The 27058-nt window shown below is 49.5% G+C and overlaps 1 protein-coding gene across 2 annotated transcripts in view; it reads right to left on the reverse strand.

Moving 5' to 3' along the window:
- LOC121432453 (V-type proton ATPase subunit C 2-like) overlaps positions 1–27058 on the reverse strand; it is a 35404-nt gene that overhangs the window by 2850 nt on the left and 5496 nt on the right. The window contains exons 3-10 of one of the 2 annotated variants that reach the window (XM_041630444.1): positions 18966–19051; positions 12331–12425; positions 9452–9543; positions 6810–6908; positions 6211–6279; positions 3338–3430; positions 3143–3236; positions 554–691 (exon numbers count right to left, since the gene is read on the reverse strand). In XM_041630444.1, coding sequence (XP_041486378.1) covers positions 554–691; positions 3143–3236; positions 3338–3430; positions 6211–6279; positions 6810–6908; positions 9452–9543; positions 12331–12425; positions 18966–19051 — 766 coding nt within the window. The remainder of the gene's footprint in view (positions 1–553; positions 692–3142; positions 3237–3337; positions 3431–6210; positions 6280–6809; positions 6909–9451; positions 9544–12330; positions 12426–18965; positions 19052–27058) is intronic. The other variant, XM_041630445.1, reaches the window with a different exon arrangement.

Genomic DNA, 27058 nt, shown 5'->3' on the forward strand with positions numbered 1-27058 from the left:
TCTTGACCTCAAGACTGACACATGAGCTAATAGGTTCTTGTCTGGCACTGCACAGCCAAGAAGCCCACCTCATTGGAAGGCACTACCCTCAGGGTCCAGCCCACCCATCTACCAGCTGCACCTGCCAGGGGCTCTTCAATCCTCATCTAGGCCATAGCTACTGCTGCTGAGCCTGACGTGGTTGTTCCTTAGTGTCAGCCCCCCTCGGACACTTCTAACTGCTCAACAAGGCCAGAGGTGTCCAGCCAGGGCAGTCGGGGAGGAATGCCGAGCAACCGAACCGCCCTCCCTCCAGTCAGAGCCCTGCCCATCACCAGACACCAGCTCCAGCCACCATCAGCCAGAGCACAGACATCCCAGCCAGCCGACAAGCGCCATTCCCTGCCTAGAGAGGCAGCTCCAGGAAGACCATGAAGGCTAGGACAGCAGGGTTCTGGGCTCCTCTAACTTCAGACCTCACAAGCCATAGAAACGAGAGAAAATGCAAAGATTTGTTCCTCAGCTGGGGAAAGAGTTGAGTCAGGGACCCCCAGGGTTCCCAGGAGGTGCTTACCTCGCCCTCGCCCTCACTCTCTCTGTCTCTGTCGGTCTGCCCCGCAGCGGGCCTAGCGGGGTTCCCTAGCGGGGTTACCTTAACCTTGTGGTCCCGGTAGGTGGCTGATCCCTTTTTAAGAGCAACACAGGAAGTTTGCTAAAGGTACAGAAATTATTTATTAATCTTTCAGCAAGCATGCATCGTGAACACAAATAATTCTCATGGCCTGGAGAGCCTGTGCAAGCAAGCTCTGGAGTCCGGGCTGAGAGAAGGGTGTGGCAGAGGTCCAAGGCCTGTGATTTCAGACACTAGAAACAGAGCCGAACCTATGTGCTTGCTTGGGTCAGGACCCCAGCAGCAGCAGACAAAAACTGCTCCCAGAAGTATTACTGAACTATCCTGACCTAGGGAGCTCATCAGTCGGGGCCCTGAGTCTCAGGAACAGCATCCTCCGTGGTGTTCATGGGACACTTCAGCATGTCACATACAGGACATTAGCCAGGCATACAGCCAGGCTGTTTCACCCTTTATCACCCTGTCTATAAGTGGGTGGAAAACACAGGGTAACTCAACTGTGTGTCCCCAGAACAACCCGGTTCCTCGGTTCCAGTGACTCAGTAAATAAAGGATATGGGATGCTTGGCTGTATCCGCTCCCAACCATACCAAACGAAAGATTCTAGGGTCCTAGGGTGGAGGGGGTCTTCACTGAGCCCCTCTGAGGCTCCATTCACCAGCATGGGTTCTGAGTGTCTCCCGGGAGCTCTGTTTCCCACACACAAGGAGACTCTAGTAGGTTGTCTGGGGAACGTGGGGCTGCAGAAGTCTATGCCATGTAAAGACACCACCGCTGGGAATCTGAGCCCCAGGGAGAAGGCGGCAGCTTACTTGTGTCACCCTGATACACAGGATGGATGCCAAATGTCCTACTTCACCTATAGGCAGGGCCCTCACAATCTGGCTCCATCCAGGAGTACCGCAGGGAGTAGTAGGGGAGGAAAAGCCCCACCTAAGGGAAGGCTAGGCATTGTGATGGACAGGGCCCCAAAGCCAAGGTCAGGCAGTGAGCTGGGCATCTGATCTTGTTAGTGACAGCCACTCCTGCCAGAATGTACCATGTCTATGCCATTGCTCTAAGGAGCTTAGAGCACCTTCAGGAACTCAGGGCCCAGGCCTCTAGCCAGGCCTTTCATCTTCAGGAGCCCTGGCTAGAATCCAATTGATTTTGGTTCTGGGCAGTGTGGGTACTGGCTCAGTGCACACATGGCATCTGTGTGTGTGCAAGTGTGTGTGTGTGTATGCAAGTGTGTGTGTGTTCATGTGTCTAGGCTCAAGGAAATAGGGTTAAAACTCTTCAACATGGGCTGGGCAGTGGTGGTGCACACTTTTAATCCCAGCACTTGGGAGGCTGAGGCAGGCAGATCTTTGTGAGTTCAAGACCAGCCTGGTCTATAGAACTAGTGTCAGAGAAACCCTGTCTAAAAAAAACAAAAAACAAAACAAAACCCCACACCTCTCCACCATGGGGCTGTTGGACCATGCACCTATAATCTCAGCACTCTGTAGGTGCCAGCCTCAGTTACATATCAAATTAGAGGCCAGCCTGAGATACATGAGACCCTCTCTCAAAAACAACACAGAAAATCCAACGCCATGAACCATCACCAGTCGGGCTTCCCTTCTGAAAAGAAAACAGCAGGCAGGTGAGGCTCCAAGAACTACTTTGGGGATCTCGGTGGTTTGTGCTTACTTCTAAAAGTGTGGGTGAGAAGAGCCACTCACTCAGCAAGATTGGGTATGCGCAGGCTCTGCCTAGTGCGGGAGAGGCCTGGTGCAGACGCCGGAGCACGTGTGGAGCGCTGTACCAGGCCAGAGGCCCTGTTCTCCCAGGCACACACTTACAGCTCTGAGTACACAGGCTTCCCCTTGAGGACTCAATGACACTCTATGGGTCCCACCTGTCACTGAAGAGACACTAGAAGGTCCTCTGCAGCTGGGGGAGAAGGGGCCAGTGCCTAGAGGAAGCAGGGCAGAGCCGGGGCCACTGTTCCAGACCTCCAGAGTCTGGAACACATGGCAGAGCCCAGAGGTGATGTTCCCCGTTCAACACTGCGCTCTCAGCTTTGCTCCAGGGATGGAGGCTGACCTCTCCACAAAGCTCCTAAGTGTCTGTGGCCAGGATCTCAGAGAAGCACCCATTCTGCTAAGAGCACTGGAGAAGTAAACACAGGTGCTGGTGACGCCCTGAAATCTACAGTCACAGACGATAGGAAACCGTCTGTGAGGTGGTGACACTATCCACTCTGGGCACAGATGCTTCATCCTGGTGCCCCTGCTCTGGCTGACCTATTGCAAAGCCCAGGCTGATCCCCCTGTCCACGGCTCACTTCAGCATCTCAACTTCTGTGCAGCAGACAAGCCCTGCCAGAGGGCAGTGATCCGGGTAGCTGCGAGCTGCGTCAGGGGGTGGAGCTCAGTACACATGACATCTGAACTCACATGTGTCTCGACAGCACGAGCCCAGGAGATGGGGACAGTGAGACTGGGGAGTGGACTCTGCCTCCCCCCCGGAATGTCTAGAGAGCCCCTCCCACACCCTGGTACTCACATACTGTTGTTTCTTATCAGACAGCAACCTGGTCATCTCTTCCCTTTCTCTTTTAATTTCTTTTTCATCATAGTAAAATTCCCGGACAATGAACCTTCAAAAAAGCAGCTATAGCTGTCACTGAGAACATGGTCAAGGCAGGGTCTCCCCAGGGACTCACACCAAACCCGAGCAGCTGGTGGCCCGCATCCTTACTTGTTTTCTTTGGCTTTAACTTTGAAGTCTTCAGTCACTTTGCGGAAGAGAGTCACTGTGAAGAGGCCAGCCTCATTGTCCTCGACGATCAGTCTAAAGGGAGAAGCATTTGTTGGCTGGATAACCTAGGGCTACTCCACTCCAGGCTCTGAGCTGAAGCTAAATTAGGAGAAATTCTTCTTCCAGCTCAGGAGGTCATCACCACTGACAGAGTCAGGTGTCCTGAGCCTGGTGGCCTATGCTTATGTTGTTGGCAGTCACCAGGGGCTGGGAACCAAAGGTGGCCTGAGTCTGACAGCTTCCTAGGTTCGCCCCCACAACCCACCCCTCCAGGCTCAGCCTTGGGAGCTCAGCAGAGCCTCTTGTTGGGAATGACAGGGAGTGTGGTGTCTGCTTTGCCTTATGCTCCTCAAATGGCTGAGTGATCCAGTCCCCTACGGGGCCAGTCCAACACTGCTGCTGGCTATGCAGGTTCCAATGAAGTCAGTGCAGAAGCCACTCCACAATGGCCACTTCATTTTCAGTAACATGAAGCCCTAACTGGGCATGTCATTGCCAGCATGTAGCACAGGCTGCTGCAGTCACTGTCCCCAGCAACATGGAGACAGTGGTCTAAGTAAGAAGTCTTGGGGCTCTAGGCATGCCTGGTTGGAAGATAACCTCTCCAGTGTCTCAGAGCCCACACCCACAGGAACTGCCCCTAAGCCCCAAACCTTTCCAGGATTGTTGGTGCAGGCTCTCAAGCTCTCTGAATCATGGGGGCCTGAGGTCTCTGCTCTGGTGCCCAACATCCTGCCAAACTGAATGCAGTGGTTTGAAAAGGAATGGGCCCCACAGACACATGTGTTTGAATGCTTGGTCCATAGAGAGTGGCACTATTAGGAGGTGTGGCCTTGTTGGAGGAAGTGTGTCACTGTGGAGGCGGGGCTTTGAGGTCTCATATGCTAGACCTAGTGTGGCGTGTGGCGGTCTCCTGCTGCCTGTGGATCAGGATGTAGAATTCTCACTATGTCTCCAGCACCATGTCTGCCTCCATGCCACCATGTTTGCCTGCCATGGCAACAATGGACTACACCTCTGAACTATAATCCAGCCCCATTTAAATTCTGTCCTTTATCAGAGTTGAGTGATCATGGAGTCTCTTCACAGCAATAGAACCCTAACTAAGGCACTGGCCCTCCTAAAAAGACCCCAGAGGCAATCTTTAAGAACAAAAGAAGCCTGCCTTCCAGGCAGCTCCTGTCTGGTGCTACCTGTAAAATGGACCTCCTCTTCAAGCTCCTCCTTAGTCCTTAGACTGTGACTAACCTATTCCTCATTTTAGCTCCCCGTGGCTGTCTCCTGGGAGCTGGTGGTATGTTCCTTGGTGCCAAGACCTCAAGAATGAATAGGTCAAGATAGGAAGGGGGCTAGAATGGAATGGGATGAGGCATATGAGGATGGGGTGGGACAGAGTAGGATGGGTAGGGTGTGATGGGACAGTGGGTATAATGGGATGGGTTGGGAAGGGCTGGGATGGAAGTGAGACTGGATGGGGTGGAGTGGGAGTAGAACAGGATGGATGGGTAGGGGTGAGGGAGGTGGGATGGGACGGAAGGAGGCAGGTGGAGTAGGTAGGGTAGGACTGGATGGAGTGGAGTGGGCTTGGATGAAATGGGATGGGGTAGGTGGGCTGGAGTGAGGTGGGCAGCTCTGGGGGCAGTGTGTTAGAGCAGATAATTGAGCTCACGTTACTTGCGGCTCATTCTGAAGTTTCCTTTATGGCATATATAAGATGTATAACTCAGGATCACAAACAGGTCCCACATAGTTAAGAGTTCCTTAGGCCCTGCCTCACTGAACTACGCACGTAACTCTGACCCTGTGGGTGGTTTTCCTCATTTTCATGGCCCCTGTGACTCTGTTGTGAACTGTATTATGGCCCAGGCACCAATACCTTCCTGTCACATGTTTTTTGTTGTTTTGTTTTTTGGTTTTCTTTTTTTTAATTCAAGATAAATGGCATGGTCCTCTGTATCCCTGCTGTGGTAATAAGAATGGCTACCATAGGCTCATATTTTCTGAACACTCAGTCACCAGGAAGTGGCACTATTTGAGAAGAATTAGGAGGGGTGGCCTTGTTGAAGGAAGTGTGTCTCTGGGAGTGGGTTTTGAGATTTCAAAAGCTCACATCAGGCCTAGGTGTTCGTTCTATCTATCTATCTATCTATCTATCTATCTATCTATCTCTTTGTCTCTCTGTCTCTGAGGATACAGCTCTGAGCTCCAGCTCCAGCATTGTGTGTGCCAGCACAATCCCTGCCATGATGAAAACGGACTAAGCCCGTGAAACAGCGAGCAAGCCCCTAATTAAATGCTTTCTTTTCTAAGAGTTGCCTTGGTCATGGTGTCTCCTCACAGCAATGGAAGTGTGACTAACGTCTGCTCATTCTCCGAGGGAGCTCTAATGTGTGTAGTTCATTGCTGGTTTTCCACAGTAGACATAGAGTCAACCCGGGCCTACCCATCATTTTTGCAGGCTCACTTGTTCCCGTTCTGACCCCAACTGGCCACACAGTGAGAATGCCCTCCCTGCCCAGACTCTGAGGCCAGCCAGCCCGGCCGTCACTCTGTTCAGGCATTTGCAGAGAATACAGAGCAGGCAGGCAGAGAACCCAGAAACTCTTCTGGAAGCAGCCAGAACAGCCTTCCCAGAGGAGGGACAGGCAACTGGAGCTTTGAAGGACAATGGCAAGCAGGAATTCCAGGCCACAGGGACTTACTGCGCAGGCATGGTGCTGTGAGGTGCCCCACCCTTGGCACATGTCTGGTGCTCCAAGAACATCCATACATTTCCCCTCTGGGGATGTAGACTAAGCTGAGGTCTCACTTACTTGGTTGACCGAGGGACCACCATGTCTGACAGGGACTCATACGTCTTCTGCCACTGTGCATAGCTTGACCTGTGAGGACACAGACCTGTTGAGTACTTTGGGAAGGAAGGGCTTCTCTTGTCTCAGGAAACTGTTTTCACCTTCTTCTGAAGGTGGAAAGTCGAGAGGTATAACCAGGGAGTGCTCTTAACATCCCCAAAGTTCCTGCTATTGCCCAGGGCTGCGCTGAGCCCAGTCTGATTGCAAGGGCTCCAGTCTTCCCAGAAGTTCCCCTAAGAGAGAGCTCGGGTGTTGGTATATTTGAAGCTTACTAATAATGATCTGATCCTGGCCCAGGTGACCTGGGGCCAGCAGAATGGTCTTTCTAGCACCAGGACAAAGGGAAGAGTAGAGCTCTCAGGCTCCTTGTGGGCACAGCACAGATCCTCAGTTAAGGCTCTGCCACTGCTACCATCCACCTGGCTCTGTGCCTGTGGAGATAGTGACCCACCCCATGAGCCCCGAACAACAATGTCTGCTGACCTGACCCAGCAGGGCACAAGGGGCCCACCTCATTTTCCCCTGAGCAGCACACACCCACTATCTTCCTGCCCACATACTTGGGAACGATGACCAGAAGGGTTGTGAGATATTCCGAATCAAGTACGAAGTCTTCTTTGCTGACAATGTCGCTCAATGTCCGAGTGAAGAGGTTTCCCCTGAAGGGCAGAGGGACAACGGGTAAGTCCAGCAGAGAGAGGCTCACTGACCCCACATGCCTCAAGAGTCCAGACAAACAGCAGGAAATAGAGCAGGCCCAGGCAAGTCTCTGAGCTGTCTGCCAGGGCCAGGTACAGCCAAATGGTAAGTGAGCTACCTTCTCTTCCCTCTGGGGGCAGGGAAACTGGCAGAGCCTCTGCAGCTATCACCTGCCACTCAAGGGGCTGCTGAATCTAACACCTCAGTGACCTGCACTGCCCTCAAAAGCCAACCCAGGCGCTGGGAGGGGACCTCGGGTGGCAGGCTGCTAAAGTTATTCAAGTATCAAAACAGCAAGGTCTCCAAGTTGCATGGGACAGATAGGCCCCGATAGAGATAGCTCTGTGTCACTTTACAGGCTGTTTGGTCCAGCAGCTGGGGACACTCACCTGAAATATCAGCTTTGTCTACACCACCAGCCCTGGCTCAGATGAGGAGCGTGGTATTATTACCAAGCTGTTGCATGGACAGAGGCAGCTACCAAGACATGGTAGTTCCCCACACTGCAGAGTCCTAACCAGACAGCCCCCAGAGCATGGAGGCTGCAACGTGAGCCCAAGGCTTCCAACCTCCCAAGCACAGAGCCGAGGGCAAAGCCTCAAAGGCAAGAGAGAAACCCTAGCTTCCAAGGGTGTCTGCTCCCACACACAACTATGTGTGCAGATAAAGCTGGTGGGTCCCCTCCCGGCCATCCTGTCACCACCGCCAGCATGGTACCCTGCTAGGAGACATAGGTAACCCACATACATAGCAAACCCACAGGTTTGCTGAGTGAGTGGCTGTGACTTTTCGCTCTATGTCCACAGGGCCTGAGGACATGTGCATCGAGAGAACAAATGGAAGGCAGAGTTAGCATCTGACTGGTGAAGGAGGAGGAATCAGGGACCGTAGGGGAGAAGCGGTTGGACCAGTCCCCTGCTAAAGTTCCAATTCTCTAACTGCACTTTTTATTTATTTACTTTGTTGTGTGTGTGTGTGTGTGTGAGAGAGAGAGAGAGAGAGAGAGAGAGAGAGAGAGAGAGAGAGAGTGTGTGTGTGTGTGTGTGTGCAGGAATCCATGTGCTATGGCACATTGGTGTAGGTCAGCAAACAACTTGCAGAAGTTAGTTCTCTCCTTCTGCCAGGCGAGACCCAGGGACTGAACTCAGATTGCCCACGGATCCATCTTGCCAGCCATCAAACTGTCTATGACTTGGTGGTGAAGTGAGTAGGTGGCCTACCATGGTCTGGACTCCAAGCTCAAAAGAGACTAAGCTACCCTGAACTCAAGGTAAAACAGTGCCCGCCTGACTGGCATCCACCACCGCTCAGGTTCAGGTACCCAGAGATGGAATCAGACAACTGGAACTGGCTTTCTAAGCTCAGTGCATCTGTGGTCTCCACCCCCACTGATGGATGGCAGCGTCTGCATTCCTTCTCTGTTTGGATTTCGGGCGGTTTTGTTCATTTGAATGTTTTATTGGAATACTGAGCTTTCTTGGAGGTAGGACACAGGTCAAAGCAGAAACCCATCGGCTTCATACAAGATTCATACAATAGCTGGCACAGAAGCTTACATGGCAATTTGAGTGTTTGTGTCGTGGCCAGAGTCACGAAAAGGTCAGGTACAGAACTTTCCATTTAAGGAATCATTGTTGATGCTTAAAATTTTTCTGGTTTTGGAGCATTTTTTCATTTTGGGTTTTCAGATTAGGAATGATCAATCTCTGTTCTCTTTTATGACTGGAAAAGCTAGCCAAGGGAAGGTTTAAGAGGGAAGCTTAAATAAGAGACACCAAACAGAGGGAGGGCAGCTGGCTCTGAGCTCCTGGGCCACTCTGCTTTTCTAGACTCAGACTCAGGGTGTAGAGGTGAGTGCTGGGGACTACTTCATGCTTGTTCGGGCCCTGCCCACCTTCCCCTCTCACTTGGGAGCTTGCCTGGCTCCTTATTGCCTGTTCCTCCCAGGGTGCCCCCTGCCATCCCCAAATAGTCCCTGCCATGAAGGTCCCGAGCTTGCTCTTCTATTGATTCCACCACCATGGAGCCTGGTCTGTCGGGGGCCTGAACAACCCATTCTCCAGCAAACAGCCAGCACCTAAAGCCCTGCAGCTGTCAATCCAGACTGCTGCCTGTGAGCCATCCTGGTCTGCCCTGGACTGCTGCCCATGATCCTATCTGCCCCTTGAAGAGGTCTGGGCTCTGACATCCCATTCTGCCTGCCCTCCTTGAAGATGAGATGCAGCGAAAGTCCTGAGCAGGCTCCCCAGAGCCTCCTACTGGGTAAGGAGTGGGACAGGGGGAAAGGAGGAACGAGAGGAAGCAATACCGTGTTCCTCTGTGTTCACAGGCAGAAGTGGCCACCCTGCCTGGCTCTGTCCTCTTAATCTGCCTCAGGTTCCCAGCACGCAGCTCCAACTGTGCACCTGTTCAAGGGCCACAGCCACAGGGACGGTAAGAGTGAAGGCTATCCCTGCCCCCCACCGGATGCATGCACAGAGAATGCAATGGGTGTGGTACGCACGTGGATTTCTTCTCCAAGTTTTCCAGGTTGGTCTTCAGAACGCTGTACGCGGCTGTGCGGGACTTCAGGTCTGTCTCAATTTGTGCCAGTTGCTGGGAGGGAGGGGGGGAGAGACGCTCCTGGTGACCTTGAGGAGTTAGTAAAACTCTTCAAAATCTGGCCAAGCATCCATGGGACACTTAACAACAGTGACCAAGCCAGCCACTGAGGCTCACTTCTGTAATTGCAGCACTTGGGAGGCAGAGGCAGGAAGATCAGATCAAGATCATCCTCAGCTCCACAGCCAGTTTGCGGCTTAGCCTAAGTGAAACCCTGTCTCAGGATAAAGAAAGAAACAAGGAAACAAAAGAAAAACAGAACCTGACTATTCATCAGGGTGGTCAGTCTCCCTCCTGACTCTCCCAGCCCCCAGCACCTGGCCCTCGCAGTCAGTCCCCACATGGGGAAGTGGGTGAAGACAACTTTACAGGGACTGAGGTGCCACAGCTTGCCCAGTGTCACACGCTAGCTTGTGCTCCTTCCCAGCAAGTGATGCCGAACTTCCCAGCTGCGGGTACCTCTGCTAGGTACCTATCCTGTCTTCCCTGCTCATCCTCCTAATCATCCACCTCTCCAGACTTGACTGCAGCTTCTCCCAACCTGCAGTGCCCAGTGACTGAGCGCCTCTGCTCCCCGCCTCAGGCTCCCCATCTACTAGACATGGGAGGAACGCCATCTTTAGAGAGGCCCCAAGGACAGCTGACCCCTGTGAAGAACAGTTCAGAAGGATGATGATAAATAAGCTCTCTGAGGCCAGAAGGCGGCAAGTGATTCAGAGGCACAGTGAGTCCCTCCCAAGGGCTGAGCTCTGTGGTAATTTAAAAACAGTTCTGTCCTCCAAGGGCTCATGGCAGGCCTGGTCGTGCAAAGACACAGCAGGACAGTGAGCAGCACCCTGCAGCCATAATGACAAACAGGTGGCTGTGTATTTGAGCATGTTTGGACACTTGTCAGCTGGAAGGCAGTGGCGGGTACCCGAAAACACAAGTCATCTGGCCACCCCTTTGCCTCCAGTTTGGCAGTGGGATATGATGAGTGTGTGTATGCCCCACAATGTGTGTCCATGCTGTAGGGCCATGCACACTTCTGGTGGGGAGCTGTTGAGAATCATGAGCTGTAACCTGGTGTACTGTGGAAGTTCTGAGTTTAAATACTCAGAATAGACATCCAAAGAGGAGCACACTCCCAGGTCGTTACAAAAAGGCTCCACAGAGATCCATGTGCCTTGATGACATCCTACCGCATAACTAGGCTGCACAGCTATGCTGTGCACATAGACCACACCGCACACACCAGTCAGGGTGCAGCTACATCATGTGACCATAGGACAATGTGCTACACAAACTGTACAAAGCCCTAAGCCACCTTAGAAGAACAAGGTGAGGCTGGGGCTCATACACAAGTTCCTGGAGCAGCACAGACTGAAGATCCAGTCTCCCCCACCCCTGTCCCGCTAGCCTACAGCCCTGTGATAGAGCATGGAGCCTGAACACTGCACACCTTGTGGGATTCAATCTGACCCACCTCCCCTCAGTGTGTTGCTTTAATAGCTGTACATTTTGGTAGCCTGGACTAGCGGGGAGCCAGTTCTGACTCTACTGCTCTCCGACTCCCCCAGGACAAGTCCAGTGTCCCTGGGACTCAGAATCCTGAGGTGGCATGCCCAACCCCACAAAAGTCTGTGTTCTCCGGCTCAGTGGTGGATGTGGTGATGCTCTCCAGAAAGTCATACCTGGCACAATATCCTTGGCTGCCCCCCCCCCCAGAAGTACCTCTGAGAACCTCTTGGGAGGGGATGTAAGCCCAAGGAGCCACACCCAGATTCCCAAGAAACCTGAAGGAGAAAAGGTCTCAAAGCCACCCTTCCTGTCCTGACCTGCCTACCGCCCTCAGGGAAGCTCAGCCACTTAAGAGAACAGGGCAGCTTTGTTGAGCATACGGCTGGGATCTCCCCAGTCATTGGACCAGCCATGACATATAAAGGGTTCTGTATGTACCAGCAATAGGGCAGGACAGTCAAATCTCACCCATGGTGAAGGCACATAGAAGTCACCTTGGCTATGGGATGCCCACATTGTCCCTGCAGATCCCTGTGCTATGGGGAGTGTACCCAGTGTGAGCTGAAGAACATGGCTTAGTAGATGGCACCCTGTCATGGTACTGATTTGTTGTCACAAGACACTTAGGGGATGAGCTGGCACAATATGACCAAGGGGTGGAGCTTCTATGCCACACTGTCTCCTAAATAATGATGTTTTGCAAACCATTTACCAAGAGAGCTGGGCCTGGTGCCCGAGCCCTGTAATTTCAGCTACTAAGGAGGCTGAGGCAGAAAGATGAAAAGTTTAAGTCCAGCTTGAGTTACAGAATTGGCTCAAGGCCAGTCTGGGCAACTTAGTGAGACCCTACCTCAAAATAAAAATTAAAAGAGCGCTGTGGTAGAATACTTAGTATACCACAAAGTCAATCAATCATCCAAAGGGCACTGGGTCCTCAAGTGCATGGTGAGGGAGGGCAAGACTAAGACATTGCATCACAGGTTTTGAGTCACAGTAGGGGAGTGAAATGAATTGGGGCCTGGGGTCAGAACACAGGTGCCTCAGGCCCATTCAGGGGACTCTCCTGTGAGATTACAAGCAGTCCTCTGGGTGGCAGAGACAGGAGACAAGTGCACACACGTCTCTCCGAGTTCTAACCTTACCCAGGGCATGGTAAGAGGGACCTTCCCTGGATCACTCACAGAGCTAACATCCCAGCCTGTGGCCTTCTACCTTGTCGGCGTCCCAGCCCCATGTATGTCCTCTCAGACGGTCAGAGGTTTCCAAGCAGACTCTCCTCACCTTGGCCAGTGTGTCCACCACGTTCATCAGTGGCTGCTTGGCAGGGTATTTGGCCATGTCCCACTCGAAGTGCGTCACAAAGGATGGCAAGTCAACTGGAAGAGCAAAGGCTAGCTTGAATCCAGAACCAAGCCAAGGGAGACAAACTGAGCTTGGTGCTCACACCAAAGAAGCAGTCAGGCAACAGTTGAAGAATAGGCATGGGCTCCGGAGTGTATATGCTCCATGCGGGAGCAATTCAGAGCCAGCAGGAGGCCTCATTGTATACCTGCCATTGTACACTTCAAAGCCGAGCACCAAGCTCTCCTTCGGCAGCTTCCACCTAGAGTTTACTACGAAGCCTGCTCTTTCTGGAGGTTGAAACCAAGAAGGTGACATTCTGTGGCCATTGGTGACTTTGTCACCTTCAGTGGTTGCTTGGCCTACCCTCCGCAGCTAGTTCACCAATCTGTTTCAAGACATCCAGAAGGCACAGCAGAACGCATCAAACCAGGCTCCCAACCACTGAGCCACGACCTTTCACAGGTCCCACCTGCTTCTTGAGTCCCCAACAAGAACCAGGTGATGTTAACCACATCGTCCACTTTAGGGAGGACATGGCACAGCTCAGCTACACCATGGAACCTGCTTGTCACTGGCTTTCCCACCTGGAGCTATGGGCATCATTCGGTGTGTGCCCATTGGAGTCTAGAGTGTGCAGAAAACACCAGTGTTTTCATCAAAACCAAACAAATTCCACGGCAAAGAAGGGTGTTCCTGCCTAGCCTAGCCAGCTGTGCAGCAGAAGAGTGGGAGGAACTGAAGGTGGTTCAATTGCACTGACACATTTTAGTCCAAAGAACCTTGCTGATTGGGACATTTAGGGTGTTTTGTTTGTTTGTTTGTTTAGTTTTGTTTTTGTATGGTTGTTGTCTGAGACAGGGTCTCACTGTGTGTCTCTGGCTGTCCAGGAACTCACTATGTAAACCAGGCTGGTCTCAGAGATTTGCCTATCTCTGCTTTCCAGTGGTAGGATTAAAGGTGTGCGCCACCACGCTCAGCTGTGATACTTAGTTTTAATTTTTAACACGATCTGGAGTCACCTGGGAAGAGACTCAAGGATGGACTGTGGGTGTGTCTCTAGATCACCTTGGTTAAGCAGTTGATGTGGGAAGACCCAGCCTACTCTGGGTGACACCATTCCCTCAGCCGGGGTCCCAGACAGGGTAGGTGTGGAGAGGGAATTGAGCATAAGAAGCATACATGCATTGCTTTCTCTCTACTCTTGACTGTGGATATGCCAAGTCGCTCCAAGTGCCAGCCTTGACTTTCCTTCAGGGATGCACTGTGACCTTTAATTGTCAGCAAAACAAACCCTTTCTCTCTTAAAGGTGCTTTTATCATTTTTTAAATTATCTCAAAAGAAACCAGGACACTGGCTTAAGTCCTGGGTCCCACACAAGAGAGGAACTGAGTCTGCATTCCTACCTGAGAGTGGTCAGGCCTCTCACCTCTTGAGGGCTTGCTTGTTTTGTTTTGAGACAGTGTTAGTTAGGCTGGGATTCACTATGTAGACCAGGCTGTATTCAAGCTCACAGAGATCCATCTGCCTCTGCCTCTCAAATGGTGAGATTAAAGGCTTAATTACATTTATGCCCTATATTTCCAGAGAGCACCATAGGAGCGTGTTATTTCTCCTTCATTCATCCCACTTTTTTTTTCTCAAGACAGGGTTTCTCTGTGTAACAGCCCTAGCTGTCCTGGAACTCACTTTGTAGACCTCTGTCTCCTGAGTGCTGGGATTAAAGAGTGGGTCACCACTGCCCAGCTTTCATTCCTTTTAAGATGGGGATCTCTTTGTGTGGCCCAGGCTGGCCTTGAACTCCTAAAGTCAAGCCATCTTCCCTGTATCGAGTGTCAGAAGGACTGGTGGCTACATTGGGGGAGGATGTTAAGCGTCTAGGTGAAGCTGATGGAGCAGGGAGGTGGGCAGGAGCTAGGCAGTCCAGGAACTAGGAGACTAGGTGAGGTCACATCTGTACCTCCGTGCTTGGAACTGGTCATGGAAAAACAGTGCAGGAGTCCATGTTGGGAGTGGACAGAAGTCAATGAGGATAAGGGAGAGGGGAAAGACAAGAAGCTCTGGGAGCAGAAAGGAGGGGACCCACTCAGCAGGATGCAGGGACAGTGACACACAAGGCATGAAGTAAAGTGACACCCAGATTCCTAGGCTGGGTAGCTAAGTGGAGGGAAGGACAGCCATTAACCTGGGGGCCAGGGAGCAGAGGAAGGGACAGGGCAGAGAGGGTGAACTCAGGATGAGGCAAGAGCAACTTTGATGGATAGATGCACTAATCCCCAAGAAAAAGATGGAAACCAAAGGGGATTCAAGAGGGAAGTGGCCCTACTACTTAGCAGGCAGGAATGCCTTAAAATAACAGTGGTGATGTGGACTCGCTCGCGGCTTACCTTGGGCTGGGAGATGTGAGTCATCCCATCTGATTTACTCTTCAGCCCTATTAAGGGATGTCAATATCTCCAGGAGGAAGCCCCAGCACAGAGTAAGTTATGTAAGCTCCATCATGGCAGGAAGAAATGACACAGAGCACCCAACGCCCTGCCCATCACAAAGGAAGGTCCTTGGTCCCTGTCCCCATTGTGCCCAGCTATCAGGATCTAGCTACGTTGTAGGAGGAAGGAGGCTTGCCCCTTCACCAGCCCCTTTATAAAATTTACCCTCTTGATTTTATTCCAGAGTGGATAGACTTGGCAGAGACTTGCAAAAAAAAAAAAAAAAAAAAACCTCTGTTGAACATTGGCCACAGCACCTCAGCCTGTGACAAGAGAATCTCTAAAATGCTGGGGGTAGGACACCTGGTGAGATCTGGGCTCTTGAAAATGGGACATCAGGGGCTGGAGAGATGGCTCAGAGGTTAAGAGCATTGCCTGCTCTTCCAAAGGTCCTGAGTTCAATTCCCAGCAACCACATGGTGGCTCACAACCATCTGTAATGAGGTGTGGTGCCCTCTTCTGGCCTGCAGGCATATACACAGACAGAATATTGTATACATAAGAAAGAAAGAAAGAAAGAAAGAAAGAAAGAAAGAAAGAAAGAAAGAAAGGAAATGGGACATCAGATCACTCTGCCCATGCTCACTGCCAAGGAAAGACTATCTGATGACACAAACTATGGCTGCCCATAACCGGGCAGAGTCCTCATTACAACCTGAAACACCTGGTCAGGTGTGGTGGTGCACAACCATAATCTCAACACTCGGGGGGTCAAAGCAGGAAGCTCGCCTTGAATTTGACCCTAGCATGAACTACATAGTGGGTTCTAGGCCAGCCTGGGCCATACAGAGAGTGTTGTGGAAGCCTCCTTGTCCAATCAGACTGACAGATATTAGCATAGGTTTTGGCATTAGGAAAAGCTTTGTCATTCCCATGACCCAAAAGCTAAACAAAGGTCACATGAGGCCTTTCAAGAGACAGCAATGCTAACTGTTGGGAGAGCACTGGCAAGAGAAAGAACGCCCACTGATGACCTCAAGTCTTTCCTGAAGGTGAGGAACTAGCCGCCCACCAGGACAGATGTCAGGGTGATGTGTTGTCAGGGGCACTCCCTCTCCACCCTCCGCATCACCTGCAGCATCCTGGAGTCCTCTCACCCAGCCCATGGAGTGCTCAACTGCTCTCCCAGCCTCTCTGATCAGTCGAAGCTGCTCTAGCTGACCTCCCGCAACACCCTTGTCTCCAGAGCCCACCACAAGACCTGATAGAACCAAGCATTCCACAGAAGGCTCAAGACACTGACAGCCACACTCAGCACAGCTAATGCAGCCAGGGCAATGTACATACAGCGGAGACACACTTCAGAGAAAGCTCTGCTCTTCATGCGTTGCCACCAAACCCAAAGCCCCCATGGATTTCTCTATTAGGAGGGAAGGTTCTGCTGCAGGGTGCAGGGCACTGTGGGTCTCTCTCCCACCAGCCCTGAGCTCCCAGAGGCACCAGGAGGCTGACAATGGTCTCCCGCAGGAGCTCAGTGGGCCTCTGGGTTGGTAGCTATGCCCTCTTCCCCCTTGTTCCTCTCTCCTGTCTCCCACTTCAGTGCTAGTTCTGGACACTAACCTTTGCTCCAGATCACAACCTGAAAGTCCTTCCTGTCTATACCGTAGGCAGGAATATTACTCCAGAGTGGCCTCCGCCACCCCAGCCTTCCTGCTCTCTCCAAACACACTCCCCACAGGCGGCTGTCTCTTGAGCAACAATGACATCATCTGAAAAACCAAGCCAAGGCCTTGCCAGCATACAAGATTATAACTGCACAGGCAGGCAGCCCAATGCCTGGCTAGCCGGACAGGTCTTCCACAGCCTGAGCCAGACACGTGTGTGTCTGCTCTGCTTCTGCTGGACTCACATGGGTCTTAGCATGCTCCATCACAGCTGGTGGCAAAGACAAACAAAAGCAAAAGGCACCCAGCAAAGCTAAGAACCTAGACTGAGACTGTTACTAAGTCTATTTGCAAGTGAGGAAAGCAAGGTCAAGATGGACAGTGCATGGCATGGCCAGGTCTAACCCCTTCAAGACTTCATGATGCCAATGCCCTAAATTCTCTTGAAGGAGACGGGATTAAAATCCCATGCACAGAACAAAAGAGCTTTAGGAAATTCTATCCCTAGTCTGAGAGTATCCTGCAGAAAAAAGTCTTCTGGGAAAGTGAGTTAAAGTCACTGGGCTTTCTGGGAGGTCTCAATGCAAAGGTGTGGACTTAAGGTTGGGCTGCTACTGTAGGCACTGCCTCACCATGCTGTCAGGCCTTTGGAAGGGTTGTTTCACAGAGCATGCTCAGAAATGACCTTGGAAGTAACTGGGATGAACCTGCAGAGGCCTTGCAGGAAGCCAGGAGATGACGGCACATGCTAAACAAGCAACAAAGACCAAGTTTCCTTGTCCCTTAGTGTGCTCTCTCCTAGAGATGGTGCACCCGGCAGGGGTGGATCCCACAGCGAACGACACATACATTTAAGTGGCATCAACTTTGAGTTGAAAGCTAAGTGGACAGGTTTGTTTGCTTATCGTGGTTTGTTTGGTTTGGTGCGGTGTTAGGGCTGAATCCAGGGTCCAGCACTTTGCTGGGCAAACACTGCCAATGAGCCGTATCCCCAGTCCTGGAACGCAGTGAGCATTTTAATCAGAATTTTAGTGTATGCTTAAATAAACCATAAACCAGGTGTGGTAATACACATCTGTCATCCCAGCACTTGGGAACTGAAAGCAAGATGGTCAGAAGTTCAAAGTCACCTTGAGATACACAGTGAGCCTTGACCACATGACAACATCTCAAAAAACAAAATTAAATAATATTACTTGTTTTGCATTCTGCCTGCTACAGTAGATGAGAGAAAATGCCAAGCCAGCGGTTCTAACACCCACTCCAGGAGTGGCCTGTTCTAGAAGACCCATGATCCCCATGAACCACATGAAACAAGGTCTGACTGAGCAGACATCCTTACAGAGCAGGTGGGACAGCAGACAGGCTTCAAGATCATGCAGATAGCAAGCGAAAAGATGCTGAAGTTCACCCCAAGCCCCCAGAGTTGATGCAGTCCTGTTTCCAGGTAATAAGCAGAGAGGACAGGAGGGAGACAGGAATGAAATAACTGTGAACTGCATCATCTGGGTACGGTGACCAAGCTCTAAGGTAGGTTGCTTGAGAAACTGTTAAGGCCTGAGCACTGTACCCTATGACCAGCCTGAGGCCCCGCCCTCCCAGGGACATGCAGCAGCACACTGAGCATGTGCACGGCAAACAAGACACAACCTACTCTTTAAACACTTCATCTTTTCCTTCAGACCTGAAACATAATATAAGACAGGGTTATTAAACCACAAAGACATGCGGATCCGGTTCAGAATGGGGAGAGTGGATATTCTCATTTGCCAATTTAAACCAGTAGAAGACTTTTAACACTTCCAGGTAGCATGTGTGTGTTCATATATGTGCTGCTTATCTCAAATGATCTAAGTGTAAATGTGTATGCTCTCGTTTTCAATAGACATGTAGAGACTCAAGGTTAATTCTCTCTACAGATATGTCAATGTTTAATTCTAGAGTTTTCAAAATATCCAAGTGTTGTTTCATGCCCATGTTTTGCTTTTATATATATATTGAGACAGTCTTAGATAGCCCAGGCTGGCCCTGAACTTCCTCAGTATCTCAGGATGTCCTTCCTGCCTCCACTTTCCTAGTGTAGGATTACAGATGTGTGCCTCCATACCTGGGTTTCAAAGTCTCTATGTTTTTGCTACACATTTAGTAATACAGCCCAAATGGCATCTGCACATTTAACAGCCAAGCAGCACTGGGGTACCTGGATATGTGTCCATCAGCATGAGAAGCCAAAACTCTGAAATGGGGACATTCCGCGTGAAGTGTCTGATGCGGCCCTGCTGTCTCCGGTTGGAGGCATTTCTCACTACATACAGCCACTTCTCACGCCTTGTTTGGTTTTAAAAAAGTGATAAGTGGGTGGAGATGCCTGAGATTTTCCAGAAATGGGACAGTAAGCCTTAACAGAACTGGATATGCAGAGCTCCCGTTGTGGCCATCGTGAGGGAAATGGCTCCTGAGAAGAAACCTCTGTGGACCTACCTCCGTTAGCCAGGAGGTTCTCGTGGACTTTGCCCTTGGAGTCTTCCATGACCTCCACCGCGCTCTGCGCCATTCTCTTTATGAGGCTTTGGGTAGAGAAGAGGGAGCCAGTGAGAGTGAGAAGCTACCTGCAGGACCACCCCACGCATCCTCCCGGCAGAGAAAGGAGCCCTTGACGCCACCGGGGGCAGCAATTTGGCAATCTAAGGAGAGACTTAAGACATTAAGAACCTTTGAACCAGTCATTCCACTTCTGGGAAACCATCTTGAGGAAACAGGAAAAAAAAAAAAAAACCAGAAAAGCCTTCTGAATAAAAAGATGTTCTTTGCTGCAGAGCGGCTGACAATAAGAAATTGGAAGCAACCCGCAGGCTCAACAATAGAGAATTGTTTGAAGATGGTCGATTCAGCAGAGGATTATTAGCCACCATTGAAAATAAGGTTTACAAAGAATTCCAAATACCGTGGAACAAGGCACGCATTATAATGTTAGATGGAAAAAAACAAGACAGAAACTTAGACAGTAAGATGATCGCTGGCTGTGCTATGGGTAAATATTTCTACTTGATATCTTTCTAGTATAATCTGGTATTGATTTTATAGAAAAGCCAAACCTTGGGCCTCCAGTGAACACACTAAAAGAACTCAAGCCATATACCAGATTACAGATGGAGGTTGGAATATGTTCCCTTTCATTTTCATTCTCTCTCTCCCCCCTTTCTCTCTCTCTCTCTCTCTCTCTCTCTCTCTCTCCCTCCCTCCCTCCCTCCCTCCCCCTCCCTCCCTCCCTCCCTCCCTCTCCCCTCCCTCCCTCCCTCCCTCTCCCTCCCTCCCTCTCCCTCTCGCCATCCAACTGATACAAGCCTCCTGTACTCCAGGACGTCCCCAAACTCACTGCATACCTAATGATGACCTTAAACTTCGGATCCTCTTGTTTTTGCCTCTCCAATGCTGGGAATGCAGCCATGTACCCCTATGCCCAAGTTTGTGGTGCTGGGGATAGAACCCAGGGCCTTGTATATGCTAGACAAACATTCTACCAACTGAGTTATGTCCCTAGCTCCAAGTTCCTCCATTATTGCAGGCACAGTCCCACTAACAAAGCACAGTATGGTACCTTGGGCCTGCCGTAGAAACTGAGGCAGATGGACACCTTGAAAGACCCTGTTGTTTGTTGAAAGCAAGAAAGGGAAAGAGGTAGTCATGTTTTCTTGGCCAAAGTAATCAGGGCTGACAGCTAGAACCTAAAGACCTAAGTGTGAAATAGTTTAAGATGAACAACCACAGCACTTGCCTAGCATGTGAGGCAATGGTTTTGATCCCTAGCACAGTTTAAAAGATATAGATATAGATGATAGATAGACAGATAGAGAGATGATAGACAGATAGATAGATGAGAGAGAGAGAGAGAGAGAGAGAGAGAGAGAGAGAGAGAGGAGCCAGGCTAGCGATACAGCTCAATACTTGTCTGGCTTGTCTAGCAGGTAAAGCTCTGGTTCGATCCGCAGCGCCATAAAGAATATGTAATGCCAGCAGTGGAAGCAGGAGGATCAGAAGTTCAAAGTCATCTCTGGCTACTTAGTAAGTTCGAGGCCAGCCTGAGATATGCAAAACCCTGTTCCAAAACTAAGTAAGGCTAGGCATAGTGGCACATGCCTTTACTCCCAGCATCCGGGAGACAGAGGCAAGTGAATCTTCAGTTCGAGGCCGGTCTAATCTACACAGCAAGTTCCAGGTCTGCCAGTGGCTAAGAGCACTGGCTGTTCTTCCAGACTCCTAGAGTTCAGTTCCTAGCATCCACATGGCAACTCACAACTGTCTGTACCTCCACCTCCAGGGAATTCAACACCTTCACACAGATATACATACACAAAACACCAATGCACATAAAATAAAAAATAAATCATTAAAAAAAGTTTTAAAAAATATGTAAATAAAAATTTTTAAAAGAACAACTATTGTCATCCAAGTACAGGAAACACATCAGTTAGGCGTTCTTCCAGAGTCCACCTCCCGCTTGGGTCAAGTGTGCTTAGGGCTCCTTTGATAACCGACTCTCATCTGTAGGAGTGTATAAGTGTCAGTTTCTCTGAAATCTTGTTTTAGCCTCACAAGGATTCTGGGAAGTTGAGTATTATCCCACCTATTAGATGAGGAAACTTAAACAATTGGCTCCCTATCAAGTGTCTGCAAGTGGGTTTCAAAGACAAGGCTCTTGGCCACTGGGTCATGTTGCGTTCTGGACCGACACTGTGGCCTGCCTTGTGTTTAAAAGCCGACCAGTGTGGTGTGCCTGTATCTCTTTGATTAGCAGTGCACTAGCCTGGGGTGGTACTGACAGTTTCCCAGGCTTCTTTATGGAGTCAAGGAGTATTCCCAGGCGTTTGCCATGAGAGAAAAGTGCTCAGGCCTCTGGCTGATTGCTCTGGGCTCTCTACTCTCTGGCTCCCAGGTGAGCTCAGCAGATCAAAGGGAGACGAAATGTCCAGTCTGGTTCCCTCAGGCAGAGATCTAAGCTCCTGCAGCCTCAGGCTTGTGTTTCAGCCCAGGACCCAGGACCCATCATTGTCCCTTAAACTCTGCTACATTCCCACACAACTCCGGCTTCTTCGTCACAAGACCTCTTCCAGTTACCCGAAAATGAGTGTGCCTCCTGTCGTCTGCTGGGACACTGACTCGGTTAGGAAATTTTATACACTAACTAAGCAACTACTGTGCCCCAAGCATTAATAAGTGCTGTAGCCTAAGCCAAGTCCCTGCTGGCGTAGAACTGCAGGTTCAGTGCTGTTGAAAGCTCCTTGTCTTTATTCAGATCACCATAGTAACACAAGCGAGTCAGACCTATTTCTGTGGCCACCATAACCCATTCATAACTACCTATTTACATGAAGGTGGTGAGACCCCAGATGCTACCACATCACCTGGCTCAGCAATGTCTGCCGACTGCCTAAACAAAGCCTCACCACACCTCATCCTTCTGCGGGGTTCTACGCCTCCCCATCTGAGCCCCTTCAGAGTGAAAATACTCAGCAAGCCTGCTGGGCCAGGAAGGCCAGGGTCCTTCAGTCTTTGGTCCACCCCTGGAAGTGTGATTGCAAGCTTGAACAACCTTGTCCAGCCTGTGTAAACAAAATCAAATCCAAAATAATGAACAGCCCTGGAGGAAGGTGGACCGGTAGCCTCCACATGCACAAACACACAAAACTGCAAAGCTTTTTAAAAAAAGATACAAATAAATTGAAAAGAAAAAGGAAAAGTTAGTTTTGTTTTTAAAACATAAAATAACCATGTAATTGTAATTTCTATAATTTTATTTTTGATATTTATTTTATCTTTTGAGTGCCTGTGTCTGTTTGGGTGTATGTGCCTGAGAGTGTGGGTGCCCACAGAATCTAGAAGAGGGGGTCGGATGCTCTGAAGGTGAAATACAGGCAGTTGGGGTTGTGAAACTGAAATCGGGTCCTCTGGAGGAGCAGCAAGTGCTCTTAACCACTGAGCCATCTCTCCAGACCCTAGTTTATTTTATTTATTTTGTTTTTCCAGACAGGGTTTCTCTGCATAGCCCTGGCTGCCCTAGAACTCACTCTGTAGACCAGGCTGGCCTTGAACTCAGATCTGTCTGCTTCTGCCCCCAAAATCCTGGGATTAAAGGTACCTGTCACCACCTCAGACTCTGGTTTATTTTAAATAGTCTCATGTGTGCTTTATCTTTCACATCCACTGATTTGTAGCAGGACATTTGTCTATTTTAATTGTTGAATAATAATTCTACTAATAAGTTAGAAACCCCCCAAAAAAAGAAAAAAGAAAAGACAGAAAGAAGAAAGAAAGAAAGAAAGAAAGAAAGAAAAGAAAGAAATTAAGAAAATGCAAAAAGTAGATCTTGGCCCCAAAAGTAGCTCCCCCAGGGTCCAAGCATAGAACTGCGGCACCCTTGCCCTAGGGGTACAGATGAACACCAGGTGGGAGAGACCTCAGATCCCCATCTTTGATAACTGCCGTGCAGGGCCTGAGGCCCTAGAAGGCCCAGTCTCTAGGTAGGAGGGCAGAGGCTGCAGCTACTGGATGACTCTGGAAGGGAAGGCTCATTCCTCAGTCACCTGAGTCACAGTTCCCAGGGCCTTCTTAGGCAGATTCTTCCTAAGTGGCCTTAAGACATAGTGGCCCCAAGGGAGTTCGCCCTGCTATTGTACGACAGAGTCCTGGTGTCTGACCAGCCCGGCCAGACAAGTCGTCATCTGGGGCCCCGCCTGCCCCAGGAGCTGCAGCCCAGTCCTCCAGCCTTCTGGAAGGAAGTGTTTGTCTGCTCCTTCTCTCAGGATGGCAGGTGCAAGGTTCCAAGCTCCTCCAGGGCAAATCGGCACTGCAAAAGTCAGGCTTTGGGGCTAGGGCCATGACTCAGTTAGTCAAGTGTTTGCCTTAAGAACCTAAAGGCCTAAGCATGATACTCAGACTCATGCTAAAAATAAAATAGACCAGTGTGGTGGTGCATGTCTGTAATCAATGCTGGGGAGGCACAGGCAGGTCTCTGAGACTTCCTGGCTAGCCAAGCTGCTTGATGAGACGTGGATCCCGGTGAGAGACCCTGTCCCAAAAGAAAAAATGTGGCTAGCTCCTGGGGAACAATGACTGAGGTTGTGCTTTGGCCTTCACACACACACACACACACACACACACACACACACACACACACAGAGCCAGGCTTCCCCCTCTTTCCTGACTCACTGGAAAATTTTAGCAAACCAGAATAGAGTTGGTCTGACATTGCCTGTACGCCTGGAGGAGAGAAAACAGGTTACAAGGTTGGGCCCAGGGAACGTCTCCAGGACTGAAGAAACGAGTTCTGCCTCAGAAGCCTTACTTGGTCCTCCAAAGGGACTCTGTTGAGTATTGACTGACTCCTCACCAAACAAGACAAAGCCTAAGTGCTGAGGCCGACCGAGCAAGGAAGACTACCGGGAGCCACATAGCTCATCTGAGCCTGCGTGTCTCCATCACAGACGCAGGTCTCCATCTGCTAGAGGACAACCAGAAGGCCCAAACTTGCCCTGTGTCCCCCTGTCCCCAATGTGCCCAGATGGGAAATACCACACAGGGGAGTGCCTAGCTCAAGAAGTGAGCCTAGAAGCTTCTCACAGGGTGGGATGTGTGATTTACTCCAGTCTTTATTCCTGCCTCTGCCAAAGGACAATAACATACACTCTAAAGCAAAGTCACCAGGAAGAGGTAAGCAGAGATCCGTAGTAACTTTCTTTATATAAAAACAAAGATTGGGGCTGGAGAGATGGCTCAGAAGTTAAGAACATTGACTGTTCTTCCAGAGGTCCTGAGTTCAATCCCTAGCAACCACATGGTGGCTCACAACCATCTATAATGAGATCTGATGCCCTCTTCAGGCCTGCAGGCAAACATGCAGACAGAACACTATATTTATAATAAATAAATAATTTTTTTTTTAAAAGCAAAGATTGAATGAGGCTTCTAGAGGTTTCTAGAGGTTCTCTGCTCCAGGGAGCTCTGAGCCCAGATATACCTTGCTTTAACTTCCACACTGGAAGCTTTGAAGACACTGAAGTTTAAAGACGATAAATCTGGAGGGACGTACCTGTAATCAAGGCCAGTCAAGAGGCTCAGGAAAAAAGGTGGAAAATTCAAGGCCTGCCTAGATGGTAAAGTGAGTTGAAGGGCAACCTGGACAACTTTTTGAGATCTTGTTTTTTAAAAAAAAACAAAAAAAAACGTGCCGGGTGCTGGTGGTGCACACCCTTAATCCCAGCACTCGGGAGGCAGAGGCAGGTGGATCTCCGTAAGTTTGAGCCAGCCTGGTCTACGAAACAAATTCCAGGACAGCCAGAGTTATTACAGAGAAATCCTGTCTTGAAAAAAAAGTCAGGCGGTGGTGGTGCACGCCTTTAATCCCAGCACTCGGGAGGCAGAGACAGGTGGATCTGTGTGAGCTCGAAGCCAGCCTGGTCTACAGAGCAAGTTCCAGGACTGGCTCCATAGCTACAGAGAAACGCTGTCTCAAAAAAACAAACAAACAAACAAACAAAAGAAATTAAAAAAATCTGGGGACAGAACTCAGTATTTGTCTAGTAAGCAAGCATAAAGCTGTAAATTCAATTCAGGTGCACAAAAATGAATGAATGAATGAATAAGTCTTTACAGAAATCCTCCTGTAGAGTGTAGAGCCACTCAACAAAATTACCTTTGCCAAGCACAACAGAATTCTCTCTGGCAAGTTGGCATTCTATAACTTGAGCCCACACTGTGGCCCAGCAGAGCAACCTCTCAGGAGGTGGACGCAGGAAGATTGGGCATTTGAGGTCATCCTTCTCTATCTAACAAATTTGATGCCAACCTGTGCTACCTGAAACCTTATCTCAAAACATAAAAACAACAGAAAACCAAAGCACCTTTAGCCATGGTTTCCCCCCCAGAAGGGACATGGGTAAGACAGGGTGCTAGATCCAAACACAGTCCCAGAGGACTGTCATGAATTGCCCTGAAGACCTACAAGAGTTCAGCACCCCCAAGTATCCGGAGAGCAGTGGTTCAGTAAACAGGCATTTGCATTTGGACACTTTTCCACCAAGTCACTGTGCCCTGATACAGGCTCCTGTACCCCCAGAATGAGGCTCCAGGACACACTAGGGGAGAGCACCCTGGCAAGGTGTCCAGGGACTGCATGACCAAATGCGGGGAAAGGCGAAGCATGAAAACGGAACTAGAGGTGGTTAATAGGCACTTAAAAATGTTTAGTTTGGCGGTGAGTCCGAGAAACACTCGTGAAAACAAGCACACGGCCTCCTCCTTCTACCTGGTAAGTGGGTATTCTCTCTGATGGGGATGAAGAAAGGGCCCCTGGCTACCCCACAGGGACAGTTTGGCAATGTGTACCAACAGCTTAAATATGCCATGGCATTTGACCATGTAAGTGCGTGCGTGCGTGCGTGCATGCATGTTACTGAGAATCAAACCCAAGGAGAACTAATAATTGCCATCTGGGGGTATTAGGATAATCAAAAACACAGAGTTACATTAATGACAAAAGCAATATATAAAAGAACAAAGATAACCACTTATTCAGTGTGTTAAGTATAATAGAATGAAATGTATATTCTAGCACCATAAGAAAGAAACAATGGTGCAAACCTATACAATCCTAGCACTCAGGAGGGCTGAATCAGTAAGGCTAGGGGAACTCAAGGCTAGCCTGAGCTACGTATGGAGGCTGTCTTATAAACAAGAGTTGGGTGGAAGAGATGGCTCAGCAATGAAGGGTGCTTACTGTTCTCACAGAAGACTCAAGCTTGTTTCCTAGCAACCCTGCCTATAAGTCCTCACAACTGCCTATAAGTCCAGCTCCTGAGAATATGACACTCTCTTCTGGCTTTCCTAAGCATTGCGCGCGCGCGCGCGCGCGCACACACACACACACACACACACACAAATTAATAATAAAACAAATCTTTTAAAAATAACCAAGAGTAGGTCAGATCACAAGGAAAATTTCAAATTCTCAAAGGTAGAACTAGCTCCTGATTCATTCTTTGATAATACAGCAAAAGAATTAAAAATGAAAAAAGCAGAAATAACATTTTTTAAAGATTAACTTTTCAAACATATAAAGATTAAAAATTGCAGAATACCTAAATTACACCGAAAGAACACACATTAAATTATGAAAGCATAAACATGCAGAGAAAAAATTCGTTGCTTTTGGCATTTCAAATAAGAATATTAGCAGAGGCTGGTGGTTAAATCAGACAAACTAATTTTATCCCTGGGGCTCACATGGTAGAAAGAAAAAAATTAGTTCCCACAGTTGTCCTTTGACCTATGTGTGCATGCACAAAAAATAAATAATAAATAAATAAAAATTTTAAACTAAGCAAGCAATTAAATATGCTTTTTTGGAAAAAGAAAAGAAAAGCACCCAGACAAAGCAAGAAGGAAACAAGGTTATATGTAAAAGTAAACTTTAAAAGTTATAGGTCACGCAATGGGAGATGGAAAGCCTGGAGACCTCTTTAGGACTCCAGCCCTCATCCATTCACGGTGTCCTGATAAGAACTGTCTGGCATTGCTGT

This window comes from Microtus oregoni, unplaced genomic scaffold (assembly GCF_018167655.1).
Source record: "Microtus oregoni isolate MIOR12 unplaced genomic scaffold, Mior012 000034F_ref0000314, whole genome shotgun sequence".
Lineage (NCBI taxonomy): Eukaryota > Metazoa > Chordata > Mammalia > Rodentia > Cricetidae > Microtus > Microtus oregoni.